General features: G+C 43.3%; 1 protein-coding gene across 11 annotated transcripts in view; it reads left to right on the forward strand.

Annotated features, from left to right (window-relative positions):
* fnip1 (folliculin interacting protein 1) overlaps positions 1 to 20,641 on the forward strand; it is a 342,414-nt gene that overhangs the window by 243,970 nt on the left and 77,803 nt on the right. For 7 of the 11 annotated variants that reach the window (XM_060935844.1, XM_060935846.1, XM_060935845.1 and 4 more), the window contains one exon: positions 2,521 to 2,690. In XM_060935844.1, coding sequence (XP_060791827.1) covers positions 2,521 to 2,690 — 170 coding nt within the window. The other 4 variants (XM_060935851.1, XM_060935850.1, XM_060935852.1 and 1 more) reach the window with 4 other exon arrangements.

Genomic DNA, 20,641 nt, shown 5'->3' on the forward strand with positions numbered 1-20,641 from the left:
CAAAAGGTTTTATAGGAAAATCACACTAGCTACCTAGCCATATAAGACACCTTTATTTCGGTTTTAACAACATCCAGCCATCCAGATATCAAAATCTGTGCAAAAGCCATTTGTTACTGAACACATACACTACCTATAACATTCAGAGGGATTTTATAAGTAGGTGTCTCAAATAATGAGTTTTAAACCAGCTGCTCTTTCTGAAACGACAGTTAATCTGTCAGTGGTTTTCCAGTTCATGTCCAAATGATAAATCATTATTACATGCATCCGTATTAATGCCACATCTCCAGCCAAAACTACAACCCCGATTCCAAAAAAGTTGGGACAAAGTACAAATTGTAAATAAAAACGGAATGCAATGATGTGGAAGTTTCAAAATTCCATATTTTATTCAGAATAGAACATAGATGACATATCAAATGTTTAAACTGAGAAAATGTATCATTTAAAGAGAAAAATTAGGTGATTTTAAATTTCATGACAACAACACATCTCAAAAAAGTTGGGACAAGGCCATGTTTACCACTGTGAGACATCCCCTTTCCTCTTTACAACAGTCTGTAAACATCTGGGGACTGAGGAGACAAGTTGCTCAAGTTTAGGGATAGGAATGTTAACCCATTCTTGTCTAATGTAGGATTCTAGTTGCTCAACTGTCTTAGGTCTTTTTTGTCGTATCTTCCGTTTTATGATGCGCCAAATGTTTTCTATGGGTGAAAGATCTGGACTGCAGGCTGGCCAGTTCAGTACCCGGACCCTTCTTCTACACAGCCATGATGCTGTAATTGATGCAGTATGTGGTTTGCCATTGTCATGTTGGAAAATGCAGGGTCTTCCCTGAAAGAGATGTCGTCTGGATGGGAGCATATGTTGCTCTAGAACCTGGATATACCTTTCAGCATTGATGGTGTCTTTCCAGATGTGTAATCTGCCCATGCCACACGCACTAATGCAACCCCATACCATCAGAGATGCAGGCTTCTGAACTGAGTGCTGATAACAACTTGGGTCGTCCTTCTCCTCTTTAGTCCGAATGACACGGCGTCCCTGACTTCCATAAAGAACTTCAAATTTTGATTCGTCTGACCACAGAACAGTTTTCCACTTTGCCACGGTCCATTTTAAATGAGCCTTGGCCCAGAGACGACGTCTGCGCTTCTGGATCATGTTTAGATACGGCTTCTTCTTTGAACTATAGAGTTTTAGCTGGCAACGGCGGATGGCACGGTGAATTGTGTTCACAGATAATGTTCTATGGAAATATTCCTGAGCCCATTTTGTGATTTCCAATACAGAAGCATGCCTGTATGTGATGCAGTGCCGTCTAAGGGCCCGAAGATCACGGGCACCCAGTATGGTTTTCCGGTCTTGACCCTTACGCACAGAGATTCTTCCAGATTCTCTGAATCTTTTGATGATATTATGCACTGTAGATGATGATATGTTCAAACTCTTTGTAATTTTACACTGTCGAACTCCTTTCTGATATTGCTCCACTATTTGTCGGCGCAGAATTAGGGGGATTGGTGATCCTCTTCCCATCTTTACTTCTGATAGCCGCTGCCACTCCAAGATGCTCTTTTTATACCCAGTCATGTTAATGACCTATTGCCAATTGACCTAATGAGTTGCAATTTGGTCCTCCAGCTGTTCCTTTTTTGTACCTTTAACTTTTCCAGCCTCTTATTGCCCCGTCCCAACTTTTTTGAGATGTGTTGCTGTCATGAAATTTCAAATGAGCCAATATTTGGCATGAAATTTCAAAATGTCTCACTTTCGACATTTGATATGTTGTCTATGTTCTATTGTGAATACAATATCGGTTTTTGAGATTTGTAAATTATTGCATTCTGTTATTTACAATTTGTACTTTGTCCCAAGGGCGGCGCGGTGGTGTAGCTGTCCATTCAATAAACAGTTGATGGTATAAAATAAGTGCACTATACATAAACATAGTATGCTAAAGACTTTAAACTTTAAAGTCCTGTACATATAGATTTACATGTGGATTACGTATAGATTGTCTACTATATTGTAGACATAGAGATTGTTGATACAGTAAATAAATAATTCAACAGTGCAAAATAATGGTGCAGTGATAGCAAATAAAGTTACTTGAGGTGCATAATAAGGGCAACTATCGCCAGTGAAATAGAGCAAAAACAGAGAGCAGAGCATCAGGCCCTATTACTCAGCTTTATAAGAAAAGGATGCCTAAGACTTTTCCACAGTCCTATACATTTTGGAGGACACTTAAAATGGGGGGGGGGATATCTGGTAACTATAACAGGCAAAACTGGCTGACCAGTTAAAATAGCAATAATTAAAAAAAATTTCTGCAAACATTTGAGCCTGCAAAAAAAAAAGTCAGGCCAACTTTTTTTGATTTCATAAAAGGAAATCAAGTGTCAAAGGAAAATGTGCCAAATCAAGTGTCCAAATCAAGTGTCCAAGGAAAATGGTACTCTAAAGAGTGCTGTATATGATCCTTGTATTTTGTCATTGGTTCCACTCTAGGTTTTTTCCAGCTCTTCTTACAGCTGTGCTCACTAACCACCTGGCTTGGGTGCCTACTGTTATGCCCAATGGCCAGCCGCCCATCAAGATCTTTTTGGAAAAACATTCCTCTAAAAGTGTGGACATGCTGGCCAAGACGCATCCCTATAACCCCTTATGGGCTCAACTTGGTGAGTAAATATAAATAATCTGTACATAGACAAAAATCCATTATCTGTAACCGCTTATCCTGTTCAGGGTTGCGGGCAAGCCTATCCCAGCTGACTATGGGCGAGAGGCGGGGCACACCCTGGACAAGTCGCCAGGTTATCACAGGGCTGACACATAGAGATAAACAACCATTCACACTCACATTCACACCTACAGTCAGTTTACAGCCACCAGTTAGCCTAACCTGCATGTCTTCGGACTGTGGGGGGAAACCGGAGCACCCGGAAGAAACCCACGCAGACACAGGGAGAACATGCAAACTTCACACAGAAAGGCCCCCGTCTGCTGCTGGGCTCAAACCCAGGACCTTCTTGCTGTGAGGTGACAGTGCTAACCACTACACCACCATGCCAATGAATAGAAACATTTTAGGGGAAAAAAAGGAAAAAAATTGCTTGTAAGCAATTGCCAAATCAAGCTGTGCCAAGTTGGTAGACTTTCACGTAAAAAAAAAAAATTTGAGTGCTTTTTATGTGAAAGTCTACCAACTTGGCACAGCTTGATTTGGCAATTTTATTCCACACTTCCTTGCAGAAATGCTCCAGATGTGTTAAATTGCAAGGAGACCTCCTGTGCACAGCTTTCTGCAATTTATTCTGAAAGTCAGGGTTTGACATTAACTTTTTAATCCACTTATCCAGTCAGACAAGCAGCAAGATTTTTCACTTATTCTGACCATAACCTTTTGATTACTATGTCTTTGCTAGTTCAATGAAAGGAAAGTGGTTAACAAAGTTTATCAAAAAGCAGGTATAGTTATGATGATCATTATGTTTTAATGATTTTTTTTTTCAATAAAACTCAAACTTTAAATGTTAAAAAAAAAACTACCCAATGCCCCATTATGGTGCATGTGTGAAAATCCAGCCTGATATGCAATTTTAAGAGTTAAACTCATCCAAATTCAGAGCTTCTGGAGGAAATAAAGCTAAATCTTGATTAATCCAGTAAAACTTGAAGTGTAAATTAATTTAAATAAATAAAACCAAAAGAAAACAAGTTAGAAATGATAAGGGTGACAGAATTGTATTGTAAATGAAAACAAACTGTGAGTTCAGCACTGTCATAAAATTCCTGTGAAATATTTTATGACATTTGTGATCGTTAATGTGTATCATGCAAAAGAAAAATAAAATGAATGCCTGAATGAAATGAAGATGCACCACAGATATTTATTTTTTTAGGTATTTGGTTGCCATTTCTCAAATTTTGAGAAATTCAAAGTCTCTAATAATCTATAATTGGATATTATGATGTGGTTATTTTACACACACACCTGCTGTACCCAGCTCCCCCAGAATTTCATAAACAACAACAAGACCAGAAAGAGGTGACTGAACTAGTTTTGTTGGAACTTTATTGATGTAACTCTTGAATAATTACTATAAAAATGGTCATTTCCCACCGATATTCAACTGGTCCCATTGGACAAGCAGATATGGATTTGACTTGTCCGGACCAAACATTTTGGTTGTTTTGGACAGTCGGACTACCATTAATATCAAACCTTGCAAGGTTTTTTTAAAAAAATAAAATTTAGATTTTGGCCCTAACTGGGTCATTACAAAATGTTGCTGATCTTCTGAAGCTGGTTCTTGTGATGGAAAGGCCTGCAAGGTTTATTCCAAAATGGGTAGGCCCTGGGTATGGTGATTATTTATATATATATATATATATATATATATATATATATATATATATATATATATATATATATATATATACACACATATATATATATATATATATATATATATATATATATATATATATATATGTGTGTGTGTGTGTATATATATATATATATATATATATATATATATATATATATATATATATAAAATCTCCATCCATCCATTTTCTCCCGCTTGTCTGGGTCGCGGGGGTAGCACCCTAAGCAGACCAGCCCAGACTTCCCTCTCCCCAGCCACCTCCACCAGCTCAATACTGAGTCGTTCCCAGGCCAGCCAAGAGATGTAATCTCGCCAGCGTGTACACAGCAAATTCCTCAGTGTTGAATTAACACTTTCAGAGTTAATTTGGGTCCAATTGGACCTATATAAACAATCTGGGTGTTAATTCAACACTGGGGATTTTGCTGTGTACTGGGTCTGCCCCGGGGTCTCCTCCTGGTGGGGCATGCCCAGAGAACCTCCAGGGGAGGCATCCGGGGGCATCCTAACAAGGTGCCTGAATGACCTCAACTGACTCCTTTTGATGTGGAGGAGCAGCGGTTCTACTCTGAGTCTCTCCCGAATGGCCAAGCTTCTCACCATGTCTCTAAGGGAGAGCCCAGCCACCCTGTGGAGAAAACTCATTTCGACCACTTGTATCCGCGATCTTATTCTTTCAGTCACTACCCACAGCTCGTGACCATAGGTGAGGGTGGAAACATAGATGGACCAGTAAATTGAGAGCTTTGCCTTTTGGCTCAGCTCTCTCTTCACCACAATAGACTGGTTTAGCATCCGCATCACTGCCCGATCCATCTGTCCAACTCCCACTCCCCCTTACCCTCACTTGTGAACAAGACCCCAAGATACTTAGACTCCTCCATTTGAGGTAGCAACTCCCCCCGACTCGAAGTAGGCACTCCACCTGTTTCCGGTTGAGCGCCATGGCCACGGTCTTGGAAGTGCTGATCCTGAAGGAGCCAATCTGCTTCACACTCAGCTGCAAACTGTCCCAGCGCATGCTGTAGGTCACAGATTGATGAAGCCAACGGGACCACATCATCCGCAAAAAGCAGAGATGCCACCAAACCGGACACCCTCTGCCCCTTGGCTGTGCCTAGAAATTCTGTCTATAAAAGTTATGAACAGAACCGGTGACAAAGGGCAGCCCTGGCGGAGTCCCACATGCACCAGGAACAAGTCTGACTTACTGCTGGCAATGCAAACCAAATTCCTGCTCTGGTCATAAGGGTCTGAGTGGCCCGCAGCAGTGGGCCCTGAACCCCATACTCCCGAAGCATCCCCCACAGGGCACCTCAAGGGACATGGTCATAAGCCTTCTCCAGGTCCACAAAACACATGTAGACCGGTTGGGCAAATGCCCATGCACCCTCCAGTACTCTTGCAAGGGTAAAGAGCTAGTCCAGTGTTCCACGACCAGGATGAAAACCACATTGTTCCTCCTGAATCCGAGGTTCAACTATTGACCGGACTCTCTTCTCCAGCATAGCCTTTCCCGGGAAGGCTGAGAAGTGTGATCCCCCTATAGTTGGAACACACTCTCTGGTCCCCCTTTTTAAAAAGGGGGCCCACCACCCCAGTCTGCCAATCCAGAGGCACTGTCCCCAACCTCCACGCAATGTTGAAGAGGCGTGTCAGTCAAGACAACCCAACAACATCCAGCACCTTCAGGAACTCAGGACGAATCTCATCCACCCCTGGAGCCTGGCCACCGAGGAGCTTTTTAACCACCTTGGCAACCTCAGCCCCTGTAATGGCCAAGTCCTCCCAAGTACCCTCGGACTCTGTGTGTCTTCCTCGGAAGACATGAAGGTGGGATTGAGGAGATCCTCGAAGTATTCCTTCCACCGCTGGCCATTGTCCCCAGTTGAGGTCAAGAGCACTCCAGCCCCACTATAAACAGTAGGGACAGAGCACTGCTTCCCCTGAATGAGCTGCTGGATGTTTTGCCAGAATCTCTTTGAAGCTGACTGAAAGTCACTTTCCATGGCCTTACCGAAACTCCTCCCACACCCGAGTTTTTGCTTCAGCAACCGCCAGAGCCACATTCCGCATTCTGCTTGGCCCATTGGTATCTGTCAGCTGCCTCTGGAGCCCCATAGGCTAACCAAGGACTCCTTCTTCAGCTTGACGGCAGGTGTCCATCACCAGGTTTGGGGATTACCACCACAACAGGCACCAACCACCTTGCAGCTGCAGCTCTGCATGGCCACCTCAGCAATGGAGGTATGGAACATGGTCCACTCTGACTCAGTGTTCCCACCCTCCCCCAGTATGCAGTTGAAGCTCTGCTGGAGGTGGCAGTTGAAGATCTGATGGACGGTAGCCTCCGCTAGACATTCCCAGCATACCCTCACTACACGTTTGGGCCTACCAGGTCTGTCCAGCCTCCTCTCCCACCATCTGATCCAGCTTGCCACCAGGTAGTGATCAGTTGACAGCTCTGCTCCTCTCTTCACCCGAGTGTCCAAGACGTACGGTCATAAATCAGATGAAACGACTACAAAGTCAATCATCGATCTACGGCCTAGGGTGTCCTCATGCCATGTGCACTAATGAACAGCCTTATGGTCGAACATTGTGTTTGTTATGGCCAAATCGTGCATGGCACAGAAGTCCAACAACAGAACACCACTCGGGTTCAGCCTGGGCAGGCCGTTCCTCCCAATCACACCCCTCCAGGTCTCACTGTCATTGCCCACATGAGTGTTGAAGTCCCCCAGTAAAACAATGGAGTTCCCTCATGGTGCACTGTTTAGTACCCCACTCAAGGACTCCAAGAAGGCCGGGTACTCTGAACTACCCTTTGGTGCATAAGCGCAAATGACAGTCAGAGACCGTTCCCTTACCCGAAGGCGCAGGGAAATGACCCTCTCATTTGCTGGGGAAAACGCCGATGTTAGCCCGCCGAACTGGGGGGCTACCAATAGCCCCACCCCTGCCCGGCACCGCTCACCCTTGGTAACTCCAACATGAAAGAGTGTCCAACCCCTCTCCAGGAAATTGGTTCCAGAGTCCAAGCTATGCATTGAGGTGAGCCCAACTATATCTACTTGGTACCTCTCAACCTCACGCACAAGCTCAGGTTCCTTCCCCACCAGAGAGGTGACATTCCATGTCCCAAAAGCCAGTTTTGTCAGTCGGGGATCAATACAGCAGGGCCTCCGCCTATGGCTGCCACCCGATCCACAATGCACTGGACCCTTATGGCACATCCTGCGGGTGGTGGATCGACAAGAGAGTGGTTCTATCTTGCTCATTTGGGCTGGGCCTGGCCAGGCCCCATAGACATAGGCCTGGCCACCAGGCACTCGCTGACAAGCCCCTCCACCAGGCCTGGCCCCAGGGTGGGGCCCTGCTATCCCTGGTCCAGGTGAGGGCACTCGGATCCTTGCTGTTTCTCTCACAAGGTCTTTCGAACCGATCTTTGTCTGACCTCTCACCTAGGACCTGTTGCCTTGGGAGAGCCTGCCAACGACAACATAGCTCCTAGAATCACTGAGGCACTCAAACCCCTCCACCACATTAAGGTGACGATTCAAGGAGGGGCATATATATGTGTGTGTGTGTGTGTGTGTGTGTGTGTGTGTGTGTGTGTGAGAAGCTGTCTTTTTTGCACCAACGTATATTTTGGAATTATTCCCAAAAAGTTCTACCTTTGGCTTATCAGACCATAGCACATTTTGTCACATGGTTTGGAGTGCAGGATTTTTTTTGGGGGGGGGGCAGGAGAAAGTGCTTCCATCTAGCCATGCTACTGCATAGCCCAGACATGTGAACAAACTGTGAGATTGTTGTCACATTCTCTGGGTAACTAGGACTTGCCAGATATTCCTGCACCTCCTTTAAAGTTGCCATAGGTCTTGTGGCAGTCCTTTTGTCTATTTTGGAGGGACATCTGGTTCTTCATAATTTTGCTGTGGTGCTCTTCACTTGTGGAGAAAACGATGAAGGCCATCATGCAATAAAAGTTCACAGAATTATTATTAATTAATGACATTTAGCAGATGCTCTTATCCAGAGCGACGTACAACATGATGATGGCCTTCATAGTGTTCCATGGTATATCTTATCTTTTGGAAATTATTTTGTACCCTTTCCCGATCGATTCCTTTCAACAGTGACCTCAAGTCCATGCTTTGTCAGCTCTTTGCGGACCATGGCTTCAAGAGTCATATGAAACCAAGATGATGTTAAGAAAATCCTATGGACCCTTTTCACGTGACATCACGACAAACGCGGCCGCCATTTTGGACATGTACTACCAGTAGTTTACCACAGCCAACATTGAGGAACGGCAGCAAAGAAAGTTTTTACTTTCAGCAAGACTTCCATCATGCCACTATATTGTTGTGCACCTGGATGTAGTAACATCAACAAACAAGGCAAGGTTTATCATTTTATCGGATCCCGACGGAGAAGATGGATAGCGGCCATTAACAGATTGGCAGCCCTCGGCATACCAACGCTTGTGTAGTGACCACTTTGTTGGAGGTAAGACGAATAAAATTAGCCAGAAAAGGCATTACATTGCTGATTGCTGTTAACATTCTGTGGCGGCGAGTGTGTAACCAAATAGGTTAAAATAACCCATTGTAACCTCTTTGGTCTTCTGTAGTAGCTATTGCTGACTAGCTAATGTCAACAACATATGTTACTGTAGCAATGTTTACGTTCAGTCATTTGGATGACTGTTAAAACCTTTCAGTCTCAAGTTTTTCCTTTACTGTATTTACTAGTTTACTGTAATTATGATCCGGCAGCTATTTACACCGGATCCAGTGTAAATAGCTGCCGGAGCCAATGTCCGAGGTTCCGGAGCACGCTCCGGCTTGCTCCCCCTCAAATTAAGCAGCGCGCTCCGGCTTGCTCCCGGAGTGCTCCGGCCGAGGTTCCGGAGCGCGCTCCGACTTGCTCCCCCTCAAATTAAGCAGCGTGCTCCGGCTTGCTCCCGGAGTGCTCCGGCCGAGGAAGCCGGAGCGCGCTCCGGCTTGCTCCCCCTCAAATTAAGCAGCGCGCTCCGGCTTGCTCCCGGAGTGCTCCGGCCGAGGTTCCGGAGTGCACTCCAGCTTGCTCCTCCTCAAATTAAGCAGCGCGCTCCGGCTTGCTCCCGGAGTGCTCCGGCCGAGGTTCCGGAGCGCGATCCAGCTTGCTCCCCCTCAAATTAAGCGCTGCTTAATTTGAGGGGGAGCAAGCCGGAGCATACGTCAGTGAACAATCCTGGTGGAAGCAGGTAAACATCGCTCTCTAAGCCTGCTAACCTCAATTTTTGCAAATACCTCTCCCTCTGCTCGCCCTGTAAATGCCCTACGTTGCTGGATAGTGAAGGTGTTTTCTGCATCTCGCTCCTTTTTCTTTTATGTTTTTCGTTTGTCGCCTTCCTCGCATTCAAACTGATTCGAGCCGAAGTCCACTACATGTCCAAAATGGTGGTCACGTTTACGAAGGTCACGTGACTGAAAAGGGTCTATAGAAACAGCTAATCACTATTTGGGGTTAATTGAAATCACTTCAGAGATGACAGACATGTGGTAATTACTTTTGCAGAAGTTGGATTATGATTGGTTAAAGGGGACCTGCAGTGAAAAATAAACATAGGCTAGAAATATTACACATTTTGCACAAATGCATTTTGATTACGCTGTATTGTCAAACTGTGTTGCATAACTCAGTGGTATAAAATTCTTTTGTCTTCCTGCTCACAAAAGTGCAGTCATATTGCTGGAGTCAATGTCAGCATGACCTAGAATCGTTGATAGGTTTCCTGTATCTAGATTGGCTTGCTGCTCCTGGCAGCACAATGTAGCCTGATGTCCAAAACACTGTTGAAAAATAGGGGAGTGCAAAACCTATGGTTGCAAAAATAATGAATGTAATAATAAGGGAAAGCATTTTTTCTGTATTTCATTGCCAACAGTTGAGCAATGCAAACGACTTGCTAACCAGTGGCTACACAACTTCGGAACATTTCCCATTTTAGAAGCACTCCTTTCATAGAAATTCTGTTGTTTGCAAGGACCATTTTGAACTCAGTTGCTTTGAAAGGAACCTACAGTGGTGCTTGAAAGTTTGTGAACCCTTTTGAATTTTCTATATTTCTGCATAAATATGACCTAAAACATCATCAGATTTTCACACAAGTCCTAAAAGTAGATAAAGAGAACCCAGTTAAACAAATGAGACAAAAATCTAAAACTTGGTCATTTATTTATTGAGGAAAATGATCCAAAATGACATATCTGTGAGTTGCAAAAGTATGTGAACCTTGAGGATTAGCAGTTAATTTGAAGGTGAAATTAGAGTCAGGTGTTTTCCTTCAATGGGATGACAATCAGGTGTGAGTGGGCACCCTGTTTTATTTAAAGAACAGGGATCTATCAAAGTCTGATCTTCACAACACATGTTTGTGGAAGTGTAACATGGCATGAACAAAGGAGATTTCTGAGGACTTCAGAAAAGCATTGTTGATGCTCATCAGGCTGGAAAAGGTTACAAAACCATCTCTAAAGAGTTTGGACTCCACCAGTCCACAGTCAGACAGACTGTGTACAAGTGGAGGAAATTCAAGACCATTGTTACCCTCCCCAGGAGTGGTCGACCAACAAAGATCACTCCAAGAGCAAGGCGTGTAATAGTTGGCAAGGTCACAAAGGACCCCAGGGTAACTTCTAAGCAACTGAAGGCTTCTCTCACATTGGCTAATGCTCATGAGTCCACCATCAGGAGAACACTGAAGAACAATAGTATGCATGGCAGGGTTGCAAGGAGAAAGCCACTGCTCTCCAAAAAGAACATTGCTGCTCGTCTGCAGTTTGCTAAAGATCACGTGGACAAGCCAGAAGGCTATTGGAAAAAGTTTTGTGGACAGATGAGACCAAAATAGAACTTTTTGGTTTAAATGAGAAGCATTATGTTTGGAGAAGGCGGCACGGTGGTGTAGTGGTTAGCGCTGTGGCCTCACAGCAAGAAGGTCCGGGTTTGAGCCCCGTGGCCGGTGAGGGCCTTTCTGTGCGGAGTTTGCATGTTCTCCCCGTGTCCGCATGGGTTTCCTCCGGGTGCTCCGGTTTCCCCCACAGTCCAAAGACATGCAGGTTAGGTTAACTGGTGACTCTAAATTGACCGTAGGTGTGAATGTGAGTGTGAATGGTTGTCTGTGTCTATGTGTCAGCCCTGTGATGACCTGGCAACTTGTCCAGGGTGTACCCCGCCTTTTGCCCGTAGTCAGCTGGGATAGGCTCCAGCTTACCTGCGACCCTGTAGTACAGGATAAAGCGGCTAGAGATAATGCGATGAGATGAGATGTTTGGAGAAAGGAAGACACTGCATTCCAGCATAAGAACCTTATCCCATGGTGGTGGTAGTATCATGGTTTGGGCCTGTTTTGCTGCATCTGGGCCAGGACGGCTTGCCATCATTGATGGAACAATGAATTCTGAATTATACCAGCAAATTCTAAAGGAAAATGTCAGGACATCTGTCCATGAACTGAATCTCAAGAAAAGGTGGGTCATGCAGCAAGACAACGACCCTTAGCACACAAGTTGTTGTACCAAAGAATGGTTAAAGAAGAATAAAGTTAATGTTTTGGAATGGCCAAGTCAAAGTCCTGACCTTAATCCAATCGAAATGTTGTGGAAGGACCTGAAGCGAGCAGTTCATGTGAGTAAACCCACCAACATCCCAGAGTTGAAGCTGTTCTGTACGGAGGAATGGGCTAAAATTCCTCCAAGCCAGTGTGCAGGACTGATCAACAGTTACCGGAAATGTTTAGTTGCAGTTATTGCTGCACAAGGGGTTCACACCAGCTACTGAAAGCAAAGGTTCACATACTTTTGCCACTCACAGATACGTAATATTAGATCATTTTCCTCAGTAAATAAATGACCAAGTATAATATTTTTGTCTCATTTGTTTAACTGGGTTCTCTTTATCTACTTTTAGGACTTGTGTGAAAATCTGATGATGTTTTAGGTAATATTTATGCAGAAATATATAAAATTCTAAAGGGTTCACAAACTTTCAAGCACCACTGTACAGGCCGAGCTCTTGGGCTATGCGTGTGCATTTAGAGTCTGATCCAATGCTGTGCCAAATGATATTCCAATACCGTCCACAGAAAAGGGATTCAGGCCATGCAAGCTGATGAGCTGGAATAGTATAGACATTCAATGCTTTTATTTATATATATATATATATGTGTGTGTGTGTGTGTGTGTGGTGGGCGGCACGGTGGTGTAGTGGTTAGCGCTGTCGCCTCACAGCAAGAAGGTCCTGGGTTCGAGCCCCGGGGCCGGCGAGGGCCTTTCTGTGTGGAGTTTGCATGTTCTCCCCGTGTCCGTGTGGGTTTCCTCCGGGTGCTCCGGTTTCCCCCACAGTTCAAAGACATGCAGGTTAGGTTGACTGGTGACTCTAAATTGACCGTAGGTGTGAATGTGAGTGTGAATGGTTGTCTGTGTCTATGTGTCAGCCCTGTGATGACCTGGCGACTTGTCCAGGGTGTACCCCGCCTTTCGCCCGTAGTCAGCTGGGATAGGCTCCAGCTTGCCTGCGACCCTGTAGAAGGATAAAGCGGCTAGAGATAATGAGATGAATATGTGTGTGTGTGTGTGTGTGTGTGTATATATATAAACACACACACACATATATATAATATATATGTGTGTGTGTGTGTGTGTATATATATATATATATATATATATATATATATATATATATATATATATATTAGTGTGTATATATATAATTAGTGTGTGTGTGTGTGTGTGTGTGTGTGTGTGTGTGTGTATACACAGTTGTGGTCAGAAGTTTACATCCTGTACATGAATGTCAGGGCAATATTTGGGCTTTCAGTGATTTCTCTGAACTGTTCTTTTTCTGTGGCAAAATTATTGGACAGCATACATCTTAAAAAAATAGAAGTCAGTGCAGTTTTCTTTGGGTTTTCTGAAATCAACACAGGATCAAAAGTATACATACAGTGTCAAAAATTTACATACACTCATTTCGATTATTAATTCAGAGGTGCCAAAACTTCCAAAATGTTTCTTATCTTGCCAAGGGCAAGGCCTCTAACTTCCTGTTAGTGATTATGATTGACTACAGCTGGTAGCTTCTCTGTACCTTCATAAAAAGGGTTTGTTTACAGCACTCACTGGATTGACCAACACACAGTAAAATGGGAAAGTCCAAGGAGCTCAGTGCAGATCTGAGAAAGAGGATCACAGATGTACACAACTCAGGAATGTCTCTTAGAGCCATTTATAAACAACTGTAGATTCCAAGATCAGTTCAAACAATTATATGTAAGTTACTGGGAGGTGTAGTCACTTTGCCAACCCATTTTGTTTCAAGAAAACCCAAACTGTCACCCTCCGCTGAAAGGAAATTGGTTTGGATGGTCAGGAACAACCCAGGAACCACCATGGCACAGCTCTGCCATGAACTGGAAGCTGATGGATCACTGTCTACAGTTCAGTGAGTTTTATGTCACCATGGACTAAGAGGCTGCTATCTAAGAAATAACCCCCTGCTCCAAAATTGACACCTTCAAGCCAGTGGCAGCTGCTGGTTTTTAAAACAGGGGAAGCCCATTTTACGCATTCATCGTAAAACCTGTAGGCCGGATATCAAAGCATAGAAAGGTGTGCCCCATTAGCATAGTGAACTAGACAACCCTACCTAGTGGCAGAAAGTACTTTTGCTTGTACATTTCATGTTATAGTCTGGCTTGCCAGGCTAGTGCCTCATATCCTTAATCAAAAATATCAAGCATCCAAAAATCACTGGCTATTCAACGAAGAGCCTTGAACATCATACCCTGATATGCAACACAGAGTCTTTAACACAACACCCAGCTGTGCAACACATCCTTGAACATCTTCTGCAACACAGTCTGGAAATTCATAACCAGGTAGGCTATGCAACACACAGAACCTTGAATATTATACCCAGGTATAACCTATAACACAGAGCCCACCATTCTCTTAACATTACTGAACAATATACACACTTCAGATTCATGAACATGAACACTATTTATACACAAATTCTGCCCTCCGCTCCTTTTCCAGAAAATGGTCTGTGACCCTGTCATACCAGCTGGTTGTGCTTTCCAGAGACTTCACCAATTTCTGTTAGCAGCTAGCACTGCAGATCCCAATAAGGCTCAAGCTAGCCTACAACCAGATTGAACTACAAATGAAATAAACGAGTGAATTCACGAATGATCAAACTGATAGAATGGATGAAAGTTAACAGAGCACAATGAGTAATATTTACATTTATTTACAGAGTAATGTACAGAGACATCAATGAGAAGAAACGTTTATATGAAAAGAAATTCAGACAGCACTTTGGCACACGACTGCACTTTCTTGACATCCGTTAGGGACTGACTGATCATACTTCCGTGTTCCTCGCTGAAGTACCGCCCTCCTCATGTCTTTCAAACACTACCTCCAATAATCCTTTATCAGCCCGGCTTCTTGTCCCTCCCACTGTCTCGTTTAGTCCCAGAGAAGCCCGGCTTCCCTGGAAGTGACGATTTTGTTGATTTTAACCAATAACAACTCGCCGAAATTGGCTGTTCAGAGCCGTCTCATAGACTGCAACGGATACCCGGCTGCCAGTCAGTGTTGCCAGATACTGCTGACGTTTTCCATCCCAAAATATGTTCAAAACCCGCCAAAATGCACTTAAAACCGCCCAATCTGGCAACACTGCTGCCAGTCCATAGAGCCCATTGAAATAAGAAAGGTTACAGCCTGGCAGCAAAGGTGATTCTCGTAGCGAACTGCAAGTTCATCAGACATCACTCAAATAAGTTACAGGATAGTTATGAACATAAATACAATCTTGGGCATATATTATGTTATGCAAGTTATTATTTTAATGAGAATTCAACGTCGTAGACGCCGCAGTTTGGGGAGAGAATTTTAGGGGAAGCTCGGCTTCCCTTGTTGTCTCTGAGAAATCACCCCTGCTTCAAGCTTAGTTTGCAACTGACCACATGGACAAAGAAAAAGCCTTCTGGAGGAAAGCTGTATGGTCACATGAGACAAAGATTGAGTTGTTTGGCCACAATGACCATGATGTACAGAGGAACACTGTACCACACTGCAAACAATTAAAATATCTTGAAAATAGTTGAAACAATCTAGCACTTCCTATTATAAGAATACAAGACACCAATTCTGAGATTATTAAATCTAGTTCTAGATTGCAACCAACTTATTCTAAGATGTCTTATCAAGTAAAAATATCTGTCCATGGAGGAAGATAATTTCACTAGTATTAAGTAATTTTCTCCTCAAATTCAGTTTTCAATTTTTTGCAGTGCAACTGGTGGTGGTAGCAGCATCATGCTCCAGGGCCGTTTTACTGCTAGTGGAACTGGTTCATTGCACAAAGTGGATGGAATAATGAAGAAGGAGGACTACCTCAGAATTCTTCAGCATAACCTCAAACCATTGGAAAATTGAACATGATTGGGACAATGAACCCAAACCTGCATCAGAGCTGGTTGTGGAGGATAACGCAGGCTAGTATTAAGCTTAAAACAAGCCCTGACTTCAAACCCTACCTTGAAAAAAGATTTTGTCTGGATGGCAGCGTATTGCTCTGAAACATGTATATATCATTCAGCATTAATGATGCCTTCCCAGATGTACAAGCTACCCATGTCCTGTGCACTAATGCACCCTCGTACCATCACAGATGCTGGCATTTGACCTGTGCACTGATAACAAGCCAGATGGTCCCTCTGGAGGACTTGGTGTTCATGATTTCGAAAGAGAATTTGTAATTTTGATTCATCAGGCCTCGAGACAATTTTCCACTTCGCCTCAGTCCATTGTAAAAGAGCTCGAGCCCAGAGAAGGTGGCAGTGTTTCAGGATATTATTTATATATGGTTTAACTGGCATTTGTGGATGCAGTAATGGACTGTTTTCACAGACTTTGGTTTTCTGAAGTGTTCCTGAGCCCTTATAGTGATTTCCACGACAGACACACGTCTGCTTTTAATGCGGTGTCGCCTGAGGGTCTGAAGATCACAGGCATCCAATGTCAGTTTTCAGCCTTGTCTCTTGCATATAGAGATTTCTCCAGATCCTCTGAATCTTTTAAAGACATTCTGTATCATAGATGATGTGATCCCCAAATTCTTTGCAATTTTACATTGAGGAACATTCTTCTTAAATTGTTGCACTGTTGGCCCACGCAGTCTTTCACAGAGTGGTGAACCCATCCATCCATCCATTATCTGTACAGGGTTGCAGGCGGGCTGGAGCCTATCCCAGCTGACTATGAGCAAGAGGTGGGGTACACCCTGGACAAGTCGCCAGGTCATCACAGGGCTGAGTAGTGAACCCCTCCCCATCTTTGCTTCTGAGAGAGTCAGCCTCTCTGGGATATTCTTTTTATGCACAATCATGTTACTGACCTGTTGCCAATTAACAAAATAATTTTTTTAGCATTACACAACTTTTTCAGTCTTTTGTTGCCCCTGTTCCAAGTTTTTTTGAAATGTGTTGCCGACATCAAATTCAAAATGAGCATATCTTTTTCAAAAAACAATAAAATTTCTCAGTTTCAACTTTTGATATGTTGTCTTTGTAGTATTTTCAATGAAATATGTATAGGGTTTCCATGATTTGCAAATCTTCACATTTCCATTTTTATTTCCAGTTTACACAGCATCCCAACTTTTTTTGGAATTGGGGTTGTCGTATGAGCCCATTGCTGTTCATCTTGCCACTTCTGTTTTCCGAGCACTTTCTTCCAGCTTCTGTGATCACAACCAACTCTGGCATTGAAATCTCTGAGCAGAATCAGCTCATCACTGTCTGGAATGCTTTGAAGAATGTTACACTGAGGTCAGTGTAGAATTGCTCAATGGTCTTCTCTGTGCTGGGGAGTTTGGGGTATAGACACCGATGATGGTTGTGAGACATTTTTGGTTGAGCGGCAGGTGGAGCTTCATGAGTCTTTCATTGATGCATATGGGTAGTGACGGAAGTACTTTCACCAGGCTGGACTTGAGAGGAAATCTGATACCATGAATCCTATCTTCCTGTTGTTTTTTCCCTTTTCAGAAGAACATGTAGCCACTGGTGGCTTCTGTCAGGGAACCCTCTTCTGCAAGTCTTGCTTCATTCAATGCTGCTATGTTGATGTGATCGCATTGGCATTCTTTGGCTACAAGCGCTGTACACCTTTCAGGCCTTGGAGCATTGTCTCTGTCCATGAGGGTGCATATATTTCATATTCCAAGTATGAGTTTCCTGTGTTTCTTTTCTTGATTTCGACTGCTTGGGTGCTAAACTGTGGAAGGCTGATCAGGTTTGTGATAGGGAAGGCCGATTTTTGGGCCACTTTTTCTAGGTCTCTCCCTGGAGTAGGGTGAGCAGTGTTGTACCTAAATAGGTCTGCTCAGTCACCCTGGGGGCTGATCAACTTCTCATCTGCCCTGGGTTTGAGAAGAACGACCACTGGTCCAATGGATGCCAAAGTGCAGGGCCGTGACTACAGCTTCCAGTAGTCATCTCCACCTATTGCTTTGCCACTTCCTCATCGCCACAGGACTTGAAGGTGCACAACAGAAACCTGTGCATGAGGGAGATTAAAGTGGAAAGGCCTTTGCACAGGGGCACTCCCACTCTCTCGGCCTTGGAGGTCTTGATCCATTGGCATGAAGAATCGTTACACCTGGAGACCTCTTCGGCTTCAGTCAATGGCCGTGCTGTCTTCTGTGCTTGGACATTGCACTGCCTTGCTGATCTGCCTTTCGAACTGTTGGATCGTGAGGATTTTATCTGCCTGGTCCACCAGAGCAGTCTTCACATGCAGTAGGATGAGCATGTCCTATTCACAGAGCTTTTGGTTACCCCCACCTGGTTTAGCTGGCCTGCCAAGGTCATTGCCCATAGTGAGAATCGGGTTCATCTTCATTATTTGTTCAGGCATACGTGGTGGAAAAACTGATTCTGATACTGATACTTTGATCTTTCTTCAGTATTTTTTGTTTTTTTGTGTATCTGTACCCCATATCATTCATGTTTTTTTTTAATTATTATGTTGGTGATTATTTTTGTCAAATGTCCTTGAGTTTGCAAGGACATATCCTTGAGTACCTTGAAAGAGAATCTAGAAAGTAGCCATACCTGTAAACCATTGTAGAAATGCAGGAATACATACTCAGTAGGTACGGTAGCAGCTATTGAATTTTTCCCATTCCAGCCGCATGCCATGCGACTGCCATGCAGTTCCCAGCTGAACACCAGGGGGCTGCCATGGATGGCTCAGACCCCCCTCCCTCTCCTATTTTAATTCTAAGCACGCCCATTCAGTCGATTCCACGGTATCGCCATTAGATGGCGCTTCTCTCATAAAAAAACCTTTACTTGAAATGTGTGAAGCTGTTGTACTGCACTTTATTCTGTTTTTTTTTATGATCTTATGGATTAAAAACATTGAGATGATGAGCCATCTGAAAGTCTTTTTTTGGGGGGTACATCTTACCTTCTCCGAATAAGTAATGGTTACTAAGTGATATTAATTACCTTTGATTAGTAATTATCAGGTATTACCTACTAGCAAACAAGAGATAATTTTACCCAATTTCAGTGAGAAAATAGCTGTTGAATAGATACATAAATGTGAGGTAAATTTTACCCAATTTAAGTATTTCATAGCTTTTTATTTCAGTTATTTTATACTCAATATATGGAATGAAATCTACCCCAAACAAGTCAATGCAAATTGTTACCTCAGATTTATTGGGTAAATTCTATACCGTAGGTTACTTTTTTCAGTGTGCACTGTAAGAAGTGATTTTGGAGAGTGGTAAATATAATCTAAGCAAACCAGATAAAATTTACTCGATTATTGCAGTCAGCCAAGGAATATTTAGGAATTATTGCAGTCAGCCAGGGAACTCTCGGACTGCCATCTTCCTCGCTCCGGTAGTTTAGTGAGCTACGGTATACCGTAAAACAGGTTCATTATTTGAAATGTTGTGTGAAGCTGTTGTACTGCACTTTATTTTGTGTTTTTTGATCATTTGGTGCATCATTGCTGCATATAAACAAGGTGGTTCAGTTATTTGTTGTATAAATGCACCTGGACTGCAGATTTGGTCAGTCCAGAAACAACATTTGAAGCTGTTAGTTAGTGAGTTATAAAACAGGTTCATTACTTGAAATGTTGTGTGAAGCTGTTGTACTGCACTTTATTCTGTGTTTTTTTTTTTTGATGATTGTATGGATTAAAAACATTGAGATGATGAACCATCTGAAAGTCTTTTTTTTGGGGGGTACATCTTACCTTCTCCGAATAAGTAATGGTTACTTCCGTAAGTGATATTAATTACCTTTGATTAGTAATTATCAGGTATTACCTACTAGCAAACAAGAGATAATTTTACCCAATTTCAATGAGAAAGTAGCTGTTGAATAGATACATAAATGTGAGGTAAATTTTACCCAATTTAAGTATTTCATAGCTTTTTATTTCAGTTATTTTATACTCAATATATGGAATTAAATCTACCCCAAACAAGTCAATGCAAATTGTTACCTCAGATTTATTGGGTAAATTCTATACGGTAGGTTACTTTTTTCAGTGCAGGAGCAGGCGAAACTGTGGGTCTTGGTAGTCTGGTGGTTACTGCACATGTCTTGTACTGGTAACTCCTGAAACATGGTTCAATTCTTGCCTTGGGTTTTTCACCCTCACTCCTCTCTCCCTGTTTTCTGCCAACCTCTATACCAGCTACTGTTAAACAAAGGCAAACTCGCTCAAAAATAAATATTTTAAAAAAGTGACTCTTGCAATCACTGTGCACTTTTTAGTGTTACATGTAGGTCCTGCTTTCAAATAGGCTAGACCAGGGGTTTTCAAATGCCGCTTTTCCACTACAAACGCGGCTGAGCCGTGCCGTGCTGAGTCGAGCTGAGCGGGGCTGTTGGAGTTGCATTTCGACTACAACCGCGCTGAACCGTGCTGGCTGGAAGTGGATGGACACATTGGGTGGAGTTAGCGAAAGTGGGTGGACGTCACGTGATGTCGTTAAGCAGCGCAAACAGTGACATCAGTGAGCTTTTAAGCGGTAGTCTCACGACCCGAATAGTAAACAATAAACATGGAGTCGTTAGTGTTGCTGGTCTTGGTGCTGTGGCTTGTTGTCACCGACAACGCCAACAGATACTGGCAAGAGCG

This window comes from Neoarius graeffei, chromosome 12 (genome assembly GCF_027579695.1).
Source record: "Neoarius graeffei isolate fNeoGra1 chromosome 12, fNeoGra1.pri, whole genome shotgun sequence".
NCBI classification, from domain to species: Eukaryota; Metazoa; Chordata; class Actinopteri; order Siluriformes; family Ariidae; genus Neoarius; species Neoarius graeffei.